The sequence below is a fragment of the Oncorhynchus clarkii genome, chromosome 22 (assembly GCF_045791955.1).
Source record: "Oncorhynchus clarkii lewisi isolate Uvic-CL-2024 chromosome 22, UVic_Ocla_1.0, whole genome shotgun sequence".
In the NCBI taxonomy this organism is placed as follows: Eukaryota; Metazoa; Chordata; class Actinopteri; order Salmoniformes; family Salmonidae; genus Oncorhynchus; species Oncorhynchus clarkii.
Window position 1 is genome coordinate 13990228 of NC_092168.1, and position 23216 is coordinate 14013443.

Below are 23216 nucleotides of genomic sequence, written 5' to 3' on the forward strand. Positions count from 1 at the left end.
AGCAAAGTTTGAAGGACACAATTATTATTTCAATTAAAAATCATTATTTATAACGTTGTCAACGTCTTGACTATATTTCCTATTAATTTTGCAACTTATTTCATGTATGTTTACTTGGATAATAAAGACATTTCTAAGTGACCCCAAACTTTTGAATTGTAGTGTATATTCTTTAAACATTGTTTGGACTAAGGTGACCCAAAGAAAGGCTTAGGCAGCCTGACCAATGATTGCAATGGCAGAAACATCCCTGTAGTTTATCAATAGAGGGAGAAATGCATAATAGCACAAGTCATGAGGCTGATATTGGCTGCGTTTCAGATCGACACCCAGGATAGTGTGTCAACCAACACAACAAAGTAACACTTTATTCTAAGGGACACATAACGCATGACTATTTCCCAGCTGACTTAGCCATCATATAAGAATTATGAATGCATAGTGTAACCACATTATCAAAACCTCCTAACTAACAACAAGTAGCCTACAAAGGGGCCATCAGTCGCCCATTGTATCCATGCTTTAAATTTCTCTACTGGTGAATGCTTTGCCCATCAGTTAGTAACCTTTGCAAACAACCATCATGCTAGCTGACATTTGCACTCTTACTCCTCATTAAACTGGCAGATCCTTGTTTACTGATTTATAATTGCTTTCCCTTAGAACAATGGATGTTTGAGAGACACTGACCGCGTTTCCCATAACGCTGTACTCAGTGACATTTTGCCCAGTCATTTCCATAGCAACCCTTCTCTGCTTAATGCATGTGGCACGGATATTAGTCCAACCCAGCTAACTGTGACCAGGCCTTTGACAGTCTTGCTAGGCAACACTTTCAGAGAGGGTCTTGGATATTGGAAATTAACACTGTCAAAGACCTGAAACCCACCCAGCAAATGAAAAGGAGGAGTGAGGCCACTAACAGTATGCTTGACTAGGAGGAAATTACAAACAAATTACATGAATTTTAGCTAGAAAGAAATGAAGGATTGAAATAAATAAAACAAAAGGAAAGTAACGAAATTCATTAATGCAACAATGCTACACAGTTGTAGTTTCATAGTACTTTATCCTAATAGATACATTTAATTCTATGTATTTATTAGAGAAAAGTATTAAGAACAACAGATTCACTGTGTGATATTTTGTGGTTACATAAGCATAGAAATTGCTGAGCTGTATCAAAGGTTTACATAATACTGTACTTTACTAAAATAATTTTCACACTGCTCTCCCTCATTGATTTCTTACCATGACGTTTAGCCATAACCTCTTCTCAACCCTGCTGAGGGAGCCCCTCTTCTCAGAGCTTGTCTAACCATCATACTGGACACTCCATCCCCCCTTTCCCTGCTCTCCATTCACTTGTCACACTGACTGACCTTGACACTCGGGCTAACCTATGGCAGCCTGGTGCTTTGTGTCACAAAGTTTCACATCACTGTTTCATTCACAGATATCACTGTTTCAATCAATGTATTCCATACCAGTTTCACTACATCAGCTATGTCTCATTCAGAATATCATTCATATCCCCATCTCAGTGCTATTCCACAGCGTTTTAGTTTTTTGGGGTGGATCAGCTTTAATAGTGCAAATAGATTGTGGCTTCTATCAATGTAATTGTCTGCATTATTTCCAATCCCACATATATATTTTTTTATAAATATACTGTACCAGTCAAAAGTTTGGACACACCCACTCCTTCAAGGGTTTTTCTTTATTTTTACTATTTTCTACATAGTAGAATAATTGTGAAGAAACAGCAAAACTATGAAATAACACATGGAATCATGTAGTTACCAAAAAAGTGTTAAACAATTCAAAATATATTTTATATTGGAGATGCTTCAAAGTAGCCACCCTTTGCCTTGATGACAGCTTTGCACAGGTAGTCACCTGGAATGCATTTCAATTAACAGGTGTGCCTTCTTAAAAGTTAATTTGCAGAATTTCTTTCCTTCTTAATGTGTTTGAGCCAATCAGTTGTGTTGTGACAAGGTAGGGGTGGTATACAGAAGATAGCCCTATTTGGTGAAAGTCCAAGTCCATATTATGGTAAGAACAGCTCAAATAAGAGAAACAACAGTCCATCATTACATGAAGGTCAGTCAATCAGGAACATTTCAAGAACTTTGAAAGTTTCTTCAAATGTAGTTGCAAAAACCATCAAGCGCTATGATGAAACTGGCTCTCATGAGGACCGCCACAGGAAAGGAAGACCCAGAGTTTAAGTTCATTAGAGTTACCAGCCTCAGAAATTGCAGCCCAAATAAATGCTTCACAGAGATCAATTAACATACACATCTCAACATCAACTGTTCAGAGACGGCGTGAATCAGACCTTCATGGTCGAATTGCTGCAAAGAAGCCACTACTGAAGGACACCAATAAGAAAAATAAACTTGCTTGCACCAAGAAATACGAGCAATGGGCATTAGACCAGTGGAAATCTGACCTTTCGTCTGATGAGTTCAAATTTGAGATTTTTGGTTCCAACCGCCGTGTCTTTGTGAGACGCAGAGAAGGTGAACGGACGATCTCTGCATGTGTGGTTCCCACCATGAAGTATGGAGGAGGAGGTGTTATGGTGTGGGGGTGCTTTGCTGATGACATTGTCAATTTTTTTAGAATCCAAGGCACACTTAACCAGCATGGTAACCACAGTATTTTGCTGCGATACAACATCCCATCTGGTTTGCGCTTAGTGGGACTATCATTTATTTTTCAACAAGACAATGACCCAACACACCTCTAGGCTGTGTAAGGGCTATTTGACCAAGAAGGAGAGTGATGGAGTGCTGCATCAGATGGCCTGGCCTCCACAATCACCTGACCTCAACCCAATTGAGATGGTTTGGGATGAGTTGGACCGCAGTGAAGGAAAAGAAGTGCTCAGCATACATGGAAACTCCTTCAAGACTGTGGGAAAAGCATTCCAGGTGAAGGTGGTTGAGCGAATGCCAAGAGTGTGCAAAGCTGTCATCAAGTTAAAGGGTGGCTACTTCGAAGAATCTCAAATATAAAATACAAAAACTTTTTTGTTTACTGCATGATTCCATATGTGTTATTTCATAGTTTTGATGTCTTCACTAATATTATACAATGTAGAAAAAAGTAAAAAGAAAGAAAAACCCTTGAATGAGTAGGTGTGTCCAAACTTTTGACTGGTACTGTATATCTTTTTTTAGAATATATTTTACTTTATTTGTCCTGAACCCTATCACCCCTCCCCTAAAGGGGTAAACTATTGGACAACACATATGCGTCTCCTTCCAGCTTATACAGTACATACTATATACATTTTACAGACACAGTATATTTTACATGAGTTATCTTTTGTTTGTTTTTAGTCCCGTCCTTCAGCTATCTGTCTCTGAAGACCATCCAGTTTTGATTTCAATTTGCCATATATTTTTCAACTGAGCTTTGATGTTTCAGAAAAGTTCTGAACCTTTCTATTCTCATAGTTTCTGTAGGTTTTTACATTAAAGATAAATAATATAATAATACTCTTAGCAAAAAATGTTTATCGATTGACTATGACTTTTCAGATCACCCAGCAGTGTTCTTTGTAGAGTTAACTCCAGGTAAATGTTGCAATTCTTCAGCCATTCCTGAACCTGAGACCAAAAACAAGCTTGGACAGTACCAAAATAAATTATCTAATGATTCGGGTCTCTTCATAGCAAATTCTGCAGAGCTGGGATGCTTGTATCCCCAATATATAAAACATTCTATTTGTTGCAAGAATTTTGTATAATAATTTAATTTGAAAAACTAAGACTTGAATCCAGCGTTGTTTTGTGTATCAGTTCATAAATCATGCGCCATGGAATCGGTACGTTGAAAATCTCTTCCCAACTATTTAGCAATCTCTATTGCAAATCTGTATTTTTTTGTCCTTAAATTAAACTGCTTTCCTTTTTATCTGTCACAATTTTCTTTAACCATTTCAGTCTTTAACACAGGGAAGACAGACAAGTTCCTTACTTTCCCCCCCTTCCACTTGCCTCTTCCATTTTTGCAGTAATGCTGTAATTAGTTGGTTGTAATTTTGGATAGAGTAGACATGTCCATATATTTTTGTTCACTGCATGTGTGACATAACTCCACCCGTCGTGTTTATGATTTCATTTACAAAGATTATACCGTTTTTAAAACAGTTTTTCCAAAAATAGTTTATTTGATCAATTAGTATATTTGAGTTTAACCATAATATTTATTGTAATATTTGTTCTATCTTTATTGGTGGATTAAACTGAAATTGCAACCAGTTTTCTATGGCTTGTTTTAAAAATGGCTATATTTTGGAGATTATTTCATTTTCAAATAACCAAAATAAATGGTTGCAGCAATCTGAATAAGGGAAAGGGTCATTATTGAGCATGGGGTGAGCCATTCTTACTTATTTGCTAGAGAACCAGTTCGGATTTAAGTATAGCTTTTGTATGACTGAAGCCTTTAGTGAGTTGTGATGTCTTCACTAATGCTTTAATATTTAATCATTTCTGCCCTCCGAATTCATATTCATTATATAAATAGGCCAGTTTAATTTTGTCTGGCTTACCATTCCAAATAAAATAGAATATGTTTTGCTCATATACACTGAACAAAAATATAAACGCAACATGTAAACAAAGTATTGGTCCAATGTTTCATGAGCTGAAATAAAATATCACAGATATTTTCCATATGCACAAAAAGCTTATTTATCTCAAAATGTGTGCACAAATTTGTTTACATCCCTGTTAGTGAGCATTTCTCCTTTTCCAAGATAATCCATCCACCTGACAGTTGTGGCATATCATTAAACAGTGTGGTAATTACACAGGTGCACCTTGTGCTGGGGACAACACAAGGCCACTCTAAAATGTGCAGTTTTGGCTCAGTGACTCAGTTGGTACAGCATAGCACTTGCAACGCCAGGGTTGTGGGTTCGATTCCCACAGGGGACCAGTACCAGAAAAAGTACAAAGATGTATCTACTCGCTACTGTAAGCCGCTCTGGATAAGAGCGTCTGCTAAATGACTACAATGTAAATGTCATGTCTCACAAAAAAATGCCACAGATGTCTCAAGTTTTGAGGCAGGATGCAATTAGCATGCTGACTGCAGGAATGTACACCAAAAACGCAAATGTTAATTTCTCTACCATAAACCTCCTGCAACGTCATATTACAGAATTTGGCAGTGTGTCCAACCAACCTCACAACCGCAGACCACGTGTAACCCCTCCACCCCAGGACCTCCACATCTGGCTTATTCAGCTGCAGGATCATCTGAGACCAGTTGCCCGAACAGCTGATTAAACTGATTAGTATTTCTGTCTGTAATAAAGCCCTTTTGTGAGGAACAACTCATTCTGATTGGCTGGGCCTGGCTCCCCAGTGGGTGGGCCTATGCCCTCCCAGGTCCACTCATGGCTCTTCATCGACCCTATCCTCGCTACATATTAGTCGCCAGACCCACTGGCTCCAAGTCATCCTTATCTCAGTTTACTGGTCACGATGGCAACACCCACCCGTAGCACGCGCTCCAGCAGGTGTATCTCACTGATCATCCCCAAAGCCAACACCTAATTTGGTCGCCTTTCCTTCCAGTTCTCTGCTGCCTGTGACTGGAACGAATTGCAAAAATCGCTGAAGTTGGAGACTTTTATCTCCCTCACCAACTTTAAACATCTGCTATCTGAGCAGCTAACCGATCGCTGCAGCTGTACATATTCCATCTGTAAATAACCCACCCAATTTACCTACCTCATCCCCATACTGTTTTTATTTATTTACTTTTCTGCTCTTTTGCACACCAGTATCTCTACCTGCACATGACCATCTGATCATTTATCACTCCAGTGTTTAATCTGCTAAACTGTAATTATTCGCCTACCTCCTCCTGCCTTTTGCACACAATGTATATAGACTCTTTCTTTTTTTTCTACTGTGTTATTGACTTGTTTATTGTTTACTCCATGTGTAACTCTGTGTTGTTGTCTGTTCACACTGCTATGCATTATCTTGGCCAGGTCGCAGTTGTAAATGAGAACTTGTTCTCAACTAGCCTACCTGGTTAAATAAAGGTGAAAAAAATGGCTGTGCCCCTGCCCAGTCATGTGAAATCCATAGATTAGGGCCTAATGAATTTATTTCAATTGACTTATTTCCTTATATGAAGAGTAACTCAGCAAAATCGTTGAAATTGTTGCATGTTGAATTTATATTTTTGTTCAGTATAATTTTAAAAACAAGTAATTAGGTGTTGGCAGGGCCATAAGCAAATAGATAAACTGGGATATGACTAAAGCGTTAAATTAGGGTGATTTTTCCACAAATAGGTATTTTCCTTTCCTTGGTAGCAAGATCTATTTCTGCTAACTTTCTATTAAAATGTATTGTAGTGAGACCATTTTTTTCTTTTGGGATATGAATACCAAGTCCACTTCACCATCAGACCATTTTATTGGTAAACTACATGGTAATGATCCAACATGTAATACAGTACAGTATAGTAAACACCATTTGGTTGTAATTCAGAGAGTTTAGAACAATTATCTAGATCCTCTACGAGGCTTTGGAGGGATCCAAATTGTCGATTTAAAAGAAAACATCAGCATACAATGACACCTTTGTTTTTAAACCCTGGATTTCTAGCTCCTTGATATTATTGTTCTGATTTTAATAGCTAACGTTTCGATGGCCATAATAAATATGGCTTTGGGGATGACCAGTGAAATATACCTGCCGGAGCGGGGGGTTTCTATACATAACTTTAACCCATTGTATAATAGATTCTCCAAAATGGAAATATTCCAGGCATTTATATTTAAAGTCCAGGCATACTTCATCAAAAGCCTTTTCAACGACAGCTTTGTCTACTAATCCTGGTTTACCAGATTTTTCATAGTGTTCTAGTGTTTCCACTACTTGTTTTATATTCTCTCCAATGTATCATCCATGTAAAAAAGCTTTCTGATTAGGATGAAAAATATCGTACAGTAGCTTTATAATTCTATGCACTAAGTGTAAGGAGCCTCCAATTTTTTGGGGGGGGTGGGAATATCAGACCTTCTTGTTGAGTATTGGATAATCTACCATTTTTATAGGAGTGGTTAAAACTTAATAATGGTCCTCTGAGTACATGAAAAAAGGTTTGATATACTTCCACTGGTATGCCATCCAGCCCTGGAGTTTGGTATACTTCCACTGGTATGCCATCCAGCCCTGGAGTTTGGTATACTTCCACTGGTATGCCATCCAGCCCTGGAGTTTTCCCCAGCCTTAAAGGTTTTAATTGTATCAAGTTCCTCACCTGTAATTTGGCGTTCACATGAGTCTTTCTGTACAGCTGTTCATTTTACATTATGAATAGAAAACAAATCTTTACAATTAACTTTGGTTAGTGGAGATGGAGTAAACTGTAATGAGAACCTACATTTAAAGTACTTTGCTTCCTCTTTCAAAATATGGTTGGTGAATCATGGGTGACTCCATCATTTGTAACAGGTTATAGTAAATTATTTTTGATAGCATTTCTATGTTGAAGATTAAAAAGAATTTGGTGCATTTTTTCAAAAATTCCATCCAGTTCACTTTATTTTTTTATAATATATTACACTTGATCTTTCTTGAATAAGTTCCTCCCATTCTTTTTGTTTTTCCTATAAGTTATTCACTGCCTCTATGGTACAGTTTTTATTGCTATCTGTACTGTTAGTCTCTCTATTTCCTTTGTTAATATGAACTCTTTTGACCTAAATTGCTTTGGTTTAAAAGATGAGTATTGCATTGGCCTCTAAAGGCACATATAAAAGCTCCCATAGAATAAGGTGATCTGCTGTACCTATGTCATGTTGGAAAAGGTCAGTTATAAATGCGTCTGTCCTGGTCAATAACAAGTTGTCATCCAATAGGCTTTGATTCAATTTCCAACATCCTCGTCCACGTGGCAATTCTGTCCGAGTAATGTATATATAAATTATTGGATGGTCCTAGCGCATTTAGTCCCGTATCAACACTTTTTAAAACTTTTGGTGCCAGCGAGAATGACATAAGAAAGTAGTTAAGACGACTAGCTTGACTGAGCCTCCCTCATGTATATCTCACTAGGTCAGGATATTTAAGCCTCCATATATCCACTAGTTCCAATATATCCATGATATTCATGATTTCCTTAAATGCATGAGGGTGATACTGTAGTTTGTAATGTGATTTCCGTTACCACCCATTGAGGTATTTAAAACTGTATTATAATCTCCCACCATAATAGTAGAGTCTTGTATTGATTGTAGGCTTGATAAGTTATTATATATGTTTTCAAAGAAACATGGATCATCATTATTTGGACCGTACAGATTAATGAGCCAAATCTGTTTATGGTCTAATAACATATTCAAAAGATCCAATCTACCTTGTCGATCTGTTTGGAGTATTTGCACATTCGGATAAATTATTGTTAATTAATAGCATCACACCTTTTGAGTTTCTTTGCCCATGGGAGAATTATATATCACCCCCCCCCCCCCCCCTCCCCAAGTCCTTTTCCCATACAACTCCATCTAAAATTGTTGAATGAGTTTACTGTAAACAATAGATATTTAATTCCTTCTCTTTTAGCGAGGTAAATACTGATCATCTTTTCTTATTGTCTGCTAAGCCATTACAATTATAACTGGCTACACTTATTCTCCATTTACCATAATGAGATACAAGTTTCAAATATATTTATCGTAATATATGTTTGTTATTTTTTTTTTTTAAGTACCATGATGATTGAGTGTCCATACAGCTGTATCATGATATTTGCACTGCTACTGAGTAAACTGTTCTCACTATTCCACCCACTAAAACCTTCCCCCATCCCAAGTTGGGATGTCATCCTAGTGACTGGCAGTCCACCCCTGTCCACCTGGATCCTTGGGCCTTTGAGAGACTGAGACCCATCCTTTAAAAAGAGCACACAGTGCCACCGACAGAACAAATGCAGATTAACACCAAAAAGCATATTTATATATACAGTGGGGCAAAAAAGTATTTAGGCAGCCACCAATTGTGCAAGTTCTCCCACTTAAAAAGATGAGAGGTCTGTAATTTTCATCATAGGTACACTTCAACTATGACAGACAAAATGAGAAAAATAAATAAATAAATCACATTGTATGACTTTTAATGAATTTATTTGCAAATTATGATGGAAAATAAGTATTTGGTCACCTACAAACAAGCAAGATTTCTGGCTCTCACAGACCTTCTTTAAGAGGCTCCTCTGTCCTCCACCCCACTTACCTGTATTAATGGCACCTGTTTGAACTTGTTATCAGTATAAAAGACACCTGTCCACAACCTCAAACAGCCACACTCCAAACTCCACTATGGCCAAGACCAAAGAGCTGTCAAAGGACACCAGAAACAAAATTGTAGACCTGCACCAGGCTGGGAAGACTGAATCTGCAATAGGTAAGCAGCTTGGTTTGAAGAAATCAACTGTGGGAGCAATAATTAGGAAATGGAAGACATACAAGACCACTGATAATCTCCCTCGATCTGGGGCTCCACGCAAGATCTCACCCTGTGGGGTCAAAATGATCACAAGAACAGTGAGCAAAAATCCCAGAACCACACCTAGTGAATGACCTGCAGAGAGCTGGGACCAAAGTAACAAAGCCTACCATCAGTAACACACTACGCCGCCAAGGACTCAAATCCTGCAGTGCCCGACGTGTCCCCCTGCTTAAGCCAGTACATGTTCAGGCCCGTCTGAAGTGTGCTAGAGAGCATTTGGATGATCCAGAAGAAGATTGGGAGAATGTCATATGGTCAGATGAAACCAAAATATAACTTTTTGGTAAAAACTCAACTCGTCGTGTTTGGAGGACAAAGAATGCTGAGTTGCATCCAAAGAACACCATACCTACTGTGAAGCATGGGGGTGGAAACATCATGCTTTGGGGCTGTTTTTCTGCAAAGGGACCAGGACGACTGATCCGTGTAAAGGAAAGAATGAATGGGGCCGTGTATCGTGAGATTTTGAGTGAAAACCTCCTTCCATCAGCAAGGGCATTGAAGATGAAACGTGGCTGGGTCTTTCAGCATGACAATGATCCCAAACACACTGCCCGGGCAACGGAGTGGCTTCGTAAGAAGCATTTCAAGGTCCTGGAGTGGCCTAGCCAGTCTCCAGATCTCAACCCCATAGAAAATCTTTGGAGGGAGTTGAAAGTCCATGTTGCCCAGCAACAGCCCCAAAACATCACTGCTCTAGAGGAGATCTGCATGGAGGAATGGGCCAAAATACTAGCAACAGTGTGTGAAGACTTGTGAAGACTTACAGAAAATGTTTGACCTCTGTCATTGCCAACAAAGGGTATATAACAAAGTATTGAGATAAACTTTTGTTATTGACCAAATATTTATTTTCCACCATAATTTGCAAATAAATTCATTAAAAATCCTACAATGTGATTTTCTGGATTTTTTTTTCTCATTTTGTCTGTCATCGTTGAAGTGTACATATGATGAAAATTACAGGCATCTCTCATCTTTTTAAGTGGGAGAACTTGCACAATTGGTGGCTGACTAAATACTTTTTCGCCCCACTGTATATATTGCACATCTTAATTCAATTGTTGGGGCGGCAGGTAGCCTAGTGGTTAGAGCATTGGACTAGTAACTGAAAGGTTACAAGATTGAATCCTCGAGCTGAAAAGGTAAAAAATATATGTCTTTCTGCCCCTGAACAAGGCAGTTAACCCACTGTTTCTAGGCCGTCATTGAAAATAAGAATTTGTTCCTAACTGACTTGCCTAGTTAAATAAAGGTAAAAAAACGAATAACAGTAATAATAAAACATATCCACAACTAACTAATAATATGCGTAATAATGTAGGCACTTCATACAAAGGATTGTTACCTATAATTAGGACCGGCATTACAAAAACAACTGTTTGGCAAGCAATTAATATTTTGTGAAACAGTTATTGTAATTCATCCTATACTTTCCCTAACATCATTACCCCTTAGCAACAGATGTGGGATACATACACACACTCTCCCCACCGTTCCCCCTCAAACAACCACAAGCTCAGATGTTCAACAGTTGTTCCATCTCCGAGCCAAACTCAAGAAAATACTTGATGCGCAAATGCATATACAGTTGTAGCTGTTTGAGGAGGCATGCAAAATTTAGCAAGAATGGGGAGATTTGCTTAACTTCATATGGCTGCAGGGGCAGTATTGAGTAGCTTGGATGAAAAGGTGCCCATTGTAAACGGCCAGCTCCTCAGTCTCAGTTGCTAATATATGCATATTATTATAGGAAAGAAAACACTAATGTTTCCAAAAATGTCAAAATATTGTCTGTGAGTATAACAGAACTGATATTGCATGCGAAACCCTGAGGAAAATCAAAACAGGAAGTGGCTTCTATTTTGAAAACTCCATGTTCCATAGCCTCCCTTTGCTGGATTTAAAGGGATATGAACCAGATTCCTTTTCCTATCGCTTCCTCAAGGTGTCAACAGTCTTCAGACATAGTTTCAGGCTTTTATTTTGAAAAATGAGCCAGAACGATAACATCGCTTCAAGTGGTCACATTAGTTTTGCTCACGCAACAGAGTTTGGGCAGCCATTGCTTTTCCCTCTCCTACTGTGAAAGACATTTGCGGTTGATATATTATCGATTATATATTTTAAAAACAACCTGAGGATTGATTATAAAAAACGTTTGACATGTTTCTGTGGACATTATGGAAACTATTTGGAATTTTCGTCTGCGTTGTCGTGACCGCTCTTTCCTGTAGATTTCTGAACATAACGGGAGGTATTTTGGATATAAAAATAATCTTTATGGAACAAAAGGAACTTTTGTTGTGTAACTGGGAGTCTCGTGAGTGAAAACATCCGAAGATCATCAAAGGTAAAGGATTAATTTGATTGCTTTTCTGATTTTCGTGACTAAGCTTCCTGATGCTAAGTGTACTTAATGTTTTGTCGTGTAATCGATAAACTTACACAAACGCTTGGATTGCTTTCGCTGTAAAGCATAATTTCAAAATCTGACACGACAGGTGGATTAAGAAAAGGCTAAGCTGTGTTTTCCTATATTGCACTTGTGATTTCATGAATATAAATATTTGTAGTAATATTTATTGAATATTGCTATGCTATTGCTATATATTGCTACACTATGCTATTCAGAGGTTGTTGATGACACTTATCCCGATAGGGTGATTGCAGCCATTACAAGTTAACCAATGTCAAGTCCTAGCTGAAGGAGCACAGAAACACCCCTTTCCCCTGAAACACACACACGCTGGTCCCCCGTTGTGACCATTTTCCCAAGCATCTCTGGGCAGTCAAACCTTTTGATTATTTTGTGCCGACCGGGCCACAATAATTTGCTCCCTCTCTGATTGTCCGAGTTTGACCCTCTCCCCAAGTGTTACTGCAGCTAGTGTTGCCAGCACTGCCATTACCTGGGATGAGGTCTCCACTGGAATTCCCACCACTTAAGTAAAAGGTTGTCAAGGTTCTCATTAAGCAGCTTTGAGAAATTCCTTGACAATTATGCTCATTCACCCGGGGGCTTTGATGAGGCAACCTCAAACTCTTGCGGGGACGGTGCTGCTTTAGTGGGTCTCTGAACGCAATTTATCTTTCTGTCTTGGTTGTCTATAGGATACTTTCAGTAGGCCTATAAAACAGTGAAGGACTTCTCCTTAGTGTGTGGGTCACTAAGGTTCGGTGTTTAGGGTATTGGGTTGGGGACGGTTCCATCGTGATAGGACAATAGACTATATTTGTAATTTATTTTAAAATGTATATCCCATATCTGCACAAAATTCCACCACAACCATACTTGCCCCACAAACCGTGCCTTCTATGTCCTCTGTTTGCTGTGTTTTTATCCTTACTGTGCCAACCCAACTTTGGACTTTTTACTACTTTTGTGTTCCAGTTTCTTATATTTGAAGATGTCCTTTCTTCTAATGCTGCATTTATCACAGCTTTGTCTCACTACATCTCAGCCCCGTTATTCAAACACATATAGTATGATCCTCAGAACATCAAAGCAATGTCTCATTCATTATATCGCCATCTCATTACATTTCAGCTCTGTCTCACTTCATTCATTGCAATTCATATAAAATGGCATATTCTTAAACCAAACTATTCTTTATCTTTAACATAAATAAAACCTTGCTTTAGACTCTTCTTCTCACACACATTCAACCACTCACCCCATGCTGTTTTTCCAATCCAATTTCAGGGACGTTGTTGTTCCCTCTAAATAACGCTACAAACATGGTGCACAGATTCCTCAGATCCATATTGTATCTGGGAGTCAGTTTGTATTTCGTGTGTATGAGTGGGCATTTCGAAAAAATGGGTCGTCGGCCTCTTACCCTAACTATGTTATTATTTTCCTCATACAGGACTTACATTTCTTACAGTTAAAAAATATCAGAACTGCTCACTGCTTTTAACAAGCATGCATGACACACTATAGAAATGTTGCTAAGATACCACCTAATCACAGTTATCATTACAACAATTGCTTTGTTTTCATTGAGTACATGAAACTAGGCTATATGATATGTCATCTTTCCAGGCAGATGGACAGTTCAGACAGGCAGTCAGGCAGGCAGATGGAAGGCAAAGGGATTGGGGGACTGCCAGAGAGACAATGTACACGTGTAAAAGCACAAACAAATTCACACAGACATATAGCTGGCCTACTGTCACACATATAGGATAGGAGGCAGGTAGTAACATACCTGGCTTGCATGGTCCTAGTACAGCACCCTGTTCAATTATTATTAAAAGGTTTTACTCCATTACTGTTATATGCATGACAGCATCAAAACATGACAGCTACAAATCACCTTAGAGACAGGAAAACAATCAGGTGCTTGTTTCTTCATGAATTGGGGTCACGCAGGTCGACCTCATGCCTTATCTTGACCAAGATTCAAAAACACAGCCTGGTCACACAGTGCTTTAACTGTGTTTTCATTGTTGGCCTTTTGGTGAGCTCTATCTACCCTGGCTTTCACATAATGAGTCTATTGTGAAGTCATAAGATCACTTACACACATGGGCAGTAGCTCATGAGGAAAATCCAAAATGCATGGATAAGATTAAATCACAGAAGTTTAATAAGTTCTTCTGTAACACTTCTCGTTGGTGGAAGGATAGGAGGACAAAAGTACAGCATGGTAAGTGTTCGTCGTGTTTTAATTGAACAAACTGAACACTACACAAAATAATAACGAAGAGAAAACAAAACAGTTCTGCCAGGTGAACAGACACTAAACAGAAATTAAACACCCACAACCAAAATGGGGAAAACAGCCTACCTAAGTATGATTCTCAATCAGAGACAACGAATGACACCTGCCTCTGATTGAGAACCATACTAGGCCAAACACATAGAAATATAACAACCTAGAAAAAGGAACATAGACTGCCCACCCCAACTCACGCCCTGACCAACCTAACACAAATACATAACAAAGTAACTAAGGTCAGAACGTGAAATCTTCACCTTAAATGGTACATGGTCGATGGTGGGTGCTGTGCCACCCACACAACAGACACGGATTCCCCTCATTAAATTGGAAAAGTCTAATGGTTATGTAAGCACTTACAGTTTTCTCGATTACTTGAACACTGTGAAGGAAACTATTTGGGAAATATTGGATCTTTATTCAGGGATTAAGAATAGTCTCACTTCTATTAAATGTTTCATTACCATCTTATTCCATTTACTCTTTTCCACAGAAAAAGTTGGCCTATTGATGGTTATAGTTAGTATTTGTTTTAGCCATTATCTAATGAGTGGTGAGATTGCCTTCTAATTTGATGATTAAATATTATATTTTGACAAAGTTAGCTGATTTTGTAACATGTACTGTAACTTAAATTGTGATAGTGTTAGTTAATTTTGCAAAAGTGCGTTTGTAGTTTAGGTCTGTAAAGTTGTTTGCAGTTTAGTTGTTTGGATCCGCCTCGATAGGCCAAACAAACTTTCTGTAGGCCAACACCTCATTTACTTTTGTGGGGGAGCAATCCTTTGTGTGCCTGTTAAACTGGGTTTATTCCTGTTCATAGTTGTAAAATGTCCGATTTTTAAATGACTAAAAAATAGCATTACCGCTACAGCTATCTCTGTCTGTCCTCAAACCAGAGTTGGGACCCAATTAAGGAACTCTAACAAAAAGCAGACCTTTTTTTTCAGGCTATAATAACATAATTCTATATCTACTACCTTAGGCTCAATGCCCACACTACCTTGTGAATTATTGTGTCATTTGAGATAAAAGTGAACTTGTTCTTCAGTTGTTAAAGTAAGTTATTGAAGACAATTGACCACTTTAGCCTGAACCATCCAGAGTGCAGGCACAGGTTGAACCGAGCTGTGGGTGAGAGCACTGGAGATCTGGTGCATACTACTCGCACCTCTCGCTTAGGCTCAATGCCCAATGGCATTGAGCCTAAGGGAGAGGTACACTACACTACTTTTAGAACACCTGCTCATTCAAGGGTTTTTCTTTATTTTTACTATTTGCTACATTGTGGAATAATAGTGAAGACATCAAACTATGAATTAACACATATGGAATTACGTAGTAACCAAAAAAGGGCATTCTCTCAACCAGCTTCACCTGGTATGCTTTTCCAACAGTCTTGAAGGAGTTCACACATATGTTGAGCACTTGTTGGCTGCTTCTCCTTCACTCTGCGGTCCGACTCATCCCAAACCATCTCAACTTGGTTGAGGTTTGGGGATTGTGGAGGCCAGGTCATCTGATGCAGCACTCCATCACTCTCCTTCTTTGTCAAATAGTCCTTACACAGCCTGGATGTGTTTTTTGGGTCATTGACCTGTTGAAAAACAAATGATAGTCCCACCAAGCGCAAACCAGATGGGATGGTGTATCGCTGCAAAATGCTGTGGTAACCATGCTGGTTAAGTGTGCCTTGATTTCTAAATAAATCACAGACAGTGTCATCAGCAAAGCACCCCCACACCATAACACCTCCTGCTCCATGCTTTACAGTGGGAAATACACATGCGGTGATCATCCATTCACCCACACAAAGACAAGGCAGTTGGAACCAAAAATCGCAAATTTGGACTCAAACCAAAGGACAAATTTCCACCAGTCTATTGTCCATTGCTTGTGTTTCTTGTCCCAAGCAAGTCTCTTCTTATTATTGATGTCCTTTAATAGTGGTTACTTTGCAGCAATTCAACCACGAAGGCCTGATTCACACAGTCTCCTATGAACAGTTGATATTGAGACGTGTCCGTTACTTGAACTCTGTGAAGCATTTATTTGGGCTGCAAGTTCTGAGGCTGGTAACTCTAATGAACGTATCCTCTGCAGCAAAAGTAACTCTGGGTCTTCTATTCCTCTGGTGGTCCTCATATGACAGCCAGTTTCATCATAGAGCTTGATGGTTTTTGTGACTGCACTTGAAGAAACTTTCAAAGTTCTTGAAATGTTCCATATTGACTGACCATGTCTTAATTAAAGTAAGGTTGGACTGTCATTTCTCTTTGCTTATTTGAGCTGTTCTTGCCATAATATGGACTTCGTCTTTTACCAAATAGGGCTATCTTCTGTATACCCCACCCTACCTTGTCACAACACAACTGATTGGCTCAAATGCATTAAGAACTTCTTAAAAAAGGACTAGAGTCCTTTTTTCAGAATTTCCGCCTGACTGACCCAAAGTAAACTGCCTGTTACTCAGGCCCAGAAGCCAGGATAAGCACATCATTGGTAGCATTGGATAGAAAACATTTTGACGTTTGTAGAAATGTTAAAATAATGTATGAGACTATGAAACAATTGATATGGCAGGCGAAAATCTAAAGAAAAACCGTCCAGAATTTGTTTGTTTTTAGCTCCCAGGCTCTTATAATGGAAATGGGCTATGGGTTCTTTGTAATTCCAGCTCCCATGTTGCAATTCCACTAGATGTCAACAGCCTTTGTTCATTGTTTCAGGCTTGTTTCTTCAAAAATGAGCAAGAAGTTATAGTTTTTGTACAAAGAATCCCGGTACAATATCAGTCTGTAGGTGCGCGATGAAGAGGATGCGCTTAATAATTTTACTTTTCTATTGAACATACTTCTTTCCGTATGAAATATTGTAGTTCATTTACATTTTAGGATACCTGCGGATTGGGTAGAAACATAATTTGAACGAAGTTTTAGCGGTAGCTTTTTGGGCTCCTTTGTCTGCACGTTGAATGAGTGGATTTTTTAAAGAAGGATTTTATATAATAAAACGACCATTCATGTTGTAGCTGGGACCCTTGTGATTGCAAACAGAGGAAGATTTTCAAAAGTTAAGCGATTTATTTAATCGCTATTTGTGATTTTATGAAGCCTGTGCTTGTTGAAAAATGTGTTGATGTGGGGCGCCGTTCTCAAACAATCACATGGGATGCTTTTGCTGTAAAGCCTATTGTAAATCGGACAATGCAGTTAGATTAACAAGAATTTAAGCTTGTAAACAATATAAGATACTTGTATGTTCATAAATGTTTAATATTACGATTATTTATTTGAATTTGAATTTCACCGGATGTAGTCGACAGGTGTCCTGCTTAGTGGGACGCCTAGCCTTATTAAGAAGGACAGAAATTCCACAAATCAACTTTTAAGAAGGCACACCTGTTAATTGAAATGCATTCCAGGTGACTACCTCATGAAGCTGGTTGAGAGAATGCCAAGATTGTGCAAAGCTGTTATCAAGTTAAAGGGTGGCTTTTTGAAGAATCTCAAATATAAAATATATTTTGATTTGTTTAACACTTTTTTGGTTACTACATGATTCCATGTGTTATTTCTTAATTTTGATGTCTTCACTATTATTCCACAATGTAGAAAATAGTACAAATAAAGAAAAACCCTTGAATGAGTGGGTGTTCTAAAACTCAAACGCAACAGATTTTCTCCACTGTTCATAGCTAAATGAGTTTCACTTCCATCTGACTGATGACATATGGCCCAATGTTCATTAGCACAACCTCATAATGCATTTGCTGTAATAGATTTTCTGGTTCTGTCATAATATTTATTGTTTAATGTCAGTGGGAGTGTAACAGTGCTTTACAACATCCCAAATGTTATTCTGAATTTTTTTCCGGATCAGTTTTTAAATTTGCTGTATTTTTTTTTTAGAGAAATACAATTATGGATGGAACTTTAATTTCCCTGGAATTTCTACACACTCCATTTAAAATACTTGAATCGTTAGTACTCTACAATCGTAACAATGAATCCAAATTAAATCATTTAAAAAGGAGCATAAACATCTCTCTCACACACACCATATGATGTTCATGTTCAGAGGAGCAAGTGTCATGAAGATAGTGAATGTGAAATAGTGAATGTGTTGATTGGATGTGCTTTATAAAATATTACATTTTCCATGCTTTGAAATCACCAACATTGCACAAACCGGCAAGCTCTACTGTGGAGTATCATACACCATCTGAGAAATGTTATGCAATTTGGGAAGAATTACTCAATAAACACTATTGTGTGAAGAAATACAATTTACAATATAATTATGTTACCCCCTTATGTTGAAGTTGTCCATTCAAAGCCAGTTAAAATCATGTGTCACTTGGCCCTATAGAGCGTATAATACCCATTTAGCCTATCTAAAATACTAAGGCTACTTTTTAATTCTCCACATCCACCTGATGATATGCTTGTCACTGATAGGTCATACAATTAATGTCAGTTTACATTGTAGGCCTACACATCGTTCCACTTTCCTCTACTACTTACAATGACAGAATAATATGTGATAATAATAATATTTTTTCCAATTAGCTTGGTTTTACTCAGTGGCAAGCTTCTGAGTGATGTGTGTAATATCTTGAGCTCAACAGGGTGAGTTAACTTATAGACATAAATCATTTGAGCCTAATCTCACACCTCGCACACATAGATGGGATCGGACCCTTGGAGCATGCATGCTTGTCACTGGTCTAATAGTTGGTAGGACAGAATGCAGCAACAGCAGTCAAATTTTCCTTTCTAATGCACTGAGAAGGCGAACGATATAAAATAAATGCAGTGCCGGCTTTTTGCAAATGGTTAACACTTCATATTACGTTTTGGAGAAAAGTGTTCACACCTGGCTTTGTTGTTCATTGAAAAATGTCTAGTCCACGTTGATTCAACATAATTTCATTGAAATTACTTGGAAACATCGTTGATTCAACCAGTGTGTGCCCAGCGGGTGGCTTCATAGAGATTTATTGTGGTGATAGACAGTTTGATATTAAGGTGGATTATCAGCAGGATGGGGTGGCAGGTAGCCTAGTGGTTAGAGCGTTGGATTTTTAACCGAAAGTTTGCAAGATCGAATCCCCAAGCTGACAAGGTAAAAATCTGTTGTTCTGCACCTGAACAAGGCAGTTAACCCACTGTTCCTAGGCTGTCATTGAAAATAAGAACTTGTTCTTAACTGACTTGCCAAGTAAAAAAAAAAAGTGATATGTTGAATAGGTTATGACAGTGTTTGGGTTGGGTTACCTTGTCTGAAGTCTGTATAGGTTGCCATGGGATTGTTCCATTTGATTTCCATAACTTATTGTCCGCACCCCTTTTTAATTTGAATTAAACTACATATTTTCTTATAGAAGTGGTCATAAAGTTACCTTTTGGACCTGAATGTCAAAACATTTATATGTTTGTATGTTCACAGTTGATCCATTCTACATACCACACCCTGCTGTGAGACATCCATGTCTTCGTCACTGGAAAAGATAAACGGTTGAGTTTGATATAATTTATAAGCAGGGTTGTCAAAATACTGAATTATTTCTTGAGTATTAGTATTAGGATGGCAAGTAGCCTAGAGGTTTAAGAGCATTGCGCCGGTAACCAATATGTTGCTGGTTAGATTCCCTGAGCTGACTAATTAACAATCTGCCAATATGCCATTGAGCAAGACACTTAACCCTAATTGCTCCTCTGGATAAGATGGTCTGCTAAAATGTAAACGTGAACAACAACAAAAAATAATCATACAAATTCGGTTATTTTTTACCTTTAAAGTCAATTATCAAAAAACTTGCAAACTCAGATTTTTGTTTTTCATTTTCGCATGTGTTGTAGCTTACGTTATTTATACTGACTGATACCAGGAGAAAATCGGACCTCTGAAATCAAAATGGATGGCCCTCCCTTCAATAAAATATCATTTTACCCGACCCTCCCTGAACCCTTGAAAAAAACAAGCGACCGTTCTCTAGACCCAAAGTAATAATTAAAACACAAAGTCGATAGCAGAGAACATGCCTACCATTTACCCTCACTCCTAGGACAGACCAGAGCCTTATATAGGCCTATGCAGTTTCAGAAACTGTTCATTGTTTCGTAAGCATTTACATGGCAAAGTAGTCAGAAGTTTGTGGATTCGCAGACCACCCCGGACAAGGGTAGACATGAAAAGATCTCCATTATAATAAAAGCACCTCATGAATCTATCACCTTATTTGCGGTCTGAGAAACTACATGTTTTTTATAAACACATTTTATGCATTTTACATGACTGGAGACAAGCAGAATATATTTTTTTAATACCACAACAGAGCATGACAACGAATGGTTGCATGCTGCAGCACCGTATATATTTTTATTTCTATACATAGTCTAAGTTTGAAACAGTGCTAAAGTTGTGTATTGACTGTAAAAATAGAGCGCAACAGAACCAACTGAAGTATCACACATGAATTTAGAGAAAAGGCCATTTGTTTTTTAACATTGCAGTTGCATATCATCATGAGGCCTGTACGCATTTATAACTTTTTTTCATTTGGAAAACTATAATTTTCTAATTTATTCTATTTTATTGGGGGCTGTGCTTTGGCAAAGTGGGTGGGGATATGTCCTGCCTGTTTGGGCCTGTCCTGGGGTATCGTCGGACGGGGCCACAGTGTCTCCTGACCCCTCCTGTCTCAGCCTCCAGTATTTATGCTGCAGTAGTTTGTGTCGAGGGGCTAGGGCCATTCTGTTATATCTGGAGAATTTTTCCGGTCTTATCCGGTGTCCTGTGTGAATTTAAGTATGCTCTCTCTAATTATCTCTCTCTCTTTCTCTCCTTTTCTCTTTCTTTCTCTCATTCTCTCTTTCGTTCTTTCTTTCTCTCTCAGAGGACCTGAGCCCTAAGGACCATGCCTCAGGACTACCTGGCCTGATGACTCCTTGCTGTCCCCAGTCCACCTGGCTGTGCTGCTGCTCCAGTTTCAACTGTTCTGCCTGTGGCTCTGGAACCCTGACCTGTTCACCGGACATGCTACCTATCCCAGACCTGCTGTTTTCAACTCTCTGGAGACAGCAGGAGCGGTAGAGATACTCTGAATGATTGGCTATGAAAAGTCAACTGACATTTACTCCTGAGGTGCTGACCTATTGCACCCTCGACAACCACTGTGATTATTATTATTTGACCCTGCTGGTTATCTATGAACATTTGAACATCTTGGCCATGTTCTGTTATAATCTCCACCTCCTCATAGCCTGGTTCCTCTCTAGGTTTCTTCCTAGGCTCTGGCCTTTCTAGGGAGTTTTTCCTAGCCACAGTGCTTCTACACCTGCATTGCTTGCTGTTTTGGGATTTAGGCCGGGTTTCTGTACAGCACTTTATGACATCAGCTGATGTAAGAAGGGCATTATAAATACATTTGATTGATTGATTGATTGATTGATTCCATGCTATTGTTGATACAAAATAGATTTGTGTTGACTGTGATTAGGGCATAGGAATATACTGTAAAGGCGTCTTCTAGGCTAAATTAACAAACTAGGCATGCATAGCTCACCGCATGATCCTTAAACCAAAGGCAATGTAGAATGACTGTACAGCCTAATAAGGCATTTTTCGTTTCAAAATTACTTAATTGTAAGTCATATTTTTTTACAGATAATTTTATACAGCCTAAATAAGAAATGTATAGACATGTTGTTGAAATGCTGTTGTTGATGTGTTGTTGAGATGCTGAGTGCTCCTGCCAGCCTGTTGCATGTCACAAATGCATCACAATTTATTTCTTAAATGCCGAGCTTAAAAAAAAAGAAATCTTTATCCTTTGCGTCAGACTCATTAAAGAAAACAATTCGGCCAGTTAGGTGAGTAATCGCTGTTCTGATATCCAGAAGCTCTTTACATTCATAAGAGGCGGTAGCATCAACATAATGTACAAAATAAATGCGGAAAAAAAACACAAAATAACACAATTGGTTAGGAGCCCGTAATATGGCAGCCTGAAATTCCTCAAACATACCAGTAAATGTCATGGATGTAAGTTTGTTGTGGGTTGTCATGGTGTTTTGGGGGTTGGTGAGGTGTGGTTTGAGTTGCCATATTACCATCTATAAGTTACAGGCGTAATTCCCTCACACATAAGGGAAGGGAAATCATTTAACTGCTTTACATATATGCTGCATGGCTCCCTAAGGTGGAGTGGGTGGATATGAAGTTGCGTTACAGTACCTGACAAAGTGTTGTTGTAGTGACACCATCTGCTAATATCCTTGCTGAGCCTCGTCCCTGTCCTCTCTCCCCACGCCCAGATGTTGTTTGTTCTCCGGCTAGACTTTCGGATCGCTCAGGCTGTAAGAGGAATGAATAGTATAATAATTTAATACAATGAAAAAATATAGTAGGCTACATATGTTGACTTTTTTCATCAACATGAGAAAATAACTGTTGATACTGTAGATGAACTCCACAAAAATGTGTAAAAGCCCCATAGTTTACAGGTTGAAGGTATGACAAGTAAAACTAAAAGCATGCTCTTCAACCGATCGCTGCCCGCACCTGCCCGCCCGTCTAGCATCACTACTCTGGACGGTTCTGACTTAGAATATGTGGACAACTACAAATACCTAGGTGACTGGTTAGACAGTAAACTCTCCTTCCAGACTCACATTAAGCATCTCCAATCCAAAATTAAATCTAGAATCGGCTTCCTGTTTCGCAACAAAGCATCCTTCACTCATGCTGCCAAACAAACCCTCGTAAAACTGACTATCATACCGTTCCTTGACTTCGGTGATGTCATTTACAAAATAGCCCCCAACACTCTACTCAGCAAATTGGATGCAGTCTATCACAGTGCCATCCGTTTTGTCACCAAAGCCCCATATACTACCCACCACTGCGACCTGCATGCTCTCGTTGG

The 23216-nt window shown here is 38.6% G+C and overlaps 1 protein-coding gene across 1 annotated transcript in view; it reads right to left on the minus strand.

Annotated features, from left to right (window-relative positions):
• The window catches only part of LOC139380380 (nck-associated protein 5-like), an 85213-nt gene extending 62602 nt beyond the window's left edge, over positions 1-22611 (minus strand). Inside the window, exon 1 of the mRNA XM_071123010.1 lies at positions 22526-22611. Coding sequence (XP_070979111.1) covers positions 22526-22554 — 29 coding nt within the window. The 5' untranslated portion in view covers positions 22555-22611. The remainder of the gene's footprint in view (positions 1-22525) is intronic.
• Positions 22612-23216: the final 605 nt, after the last annotated feature.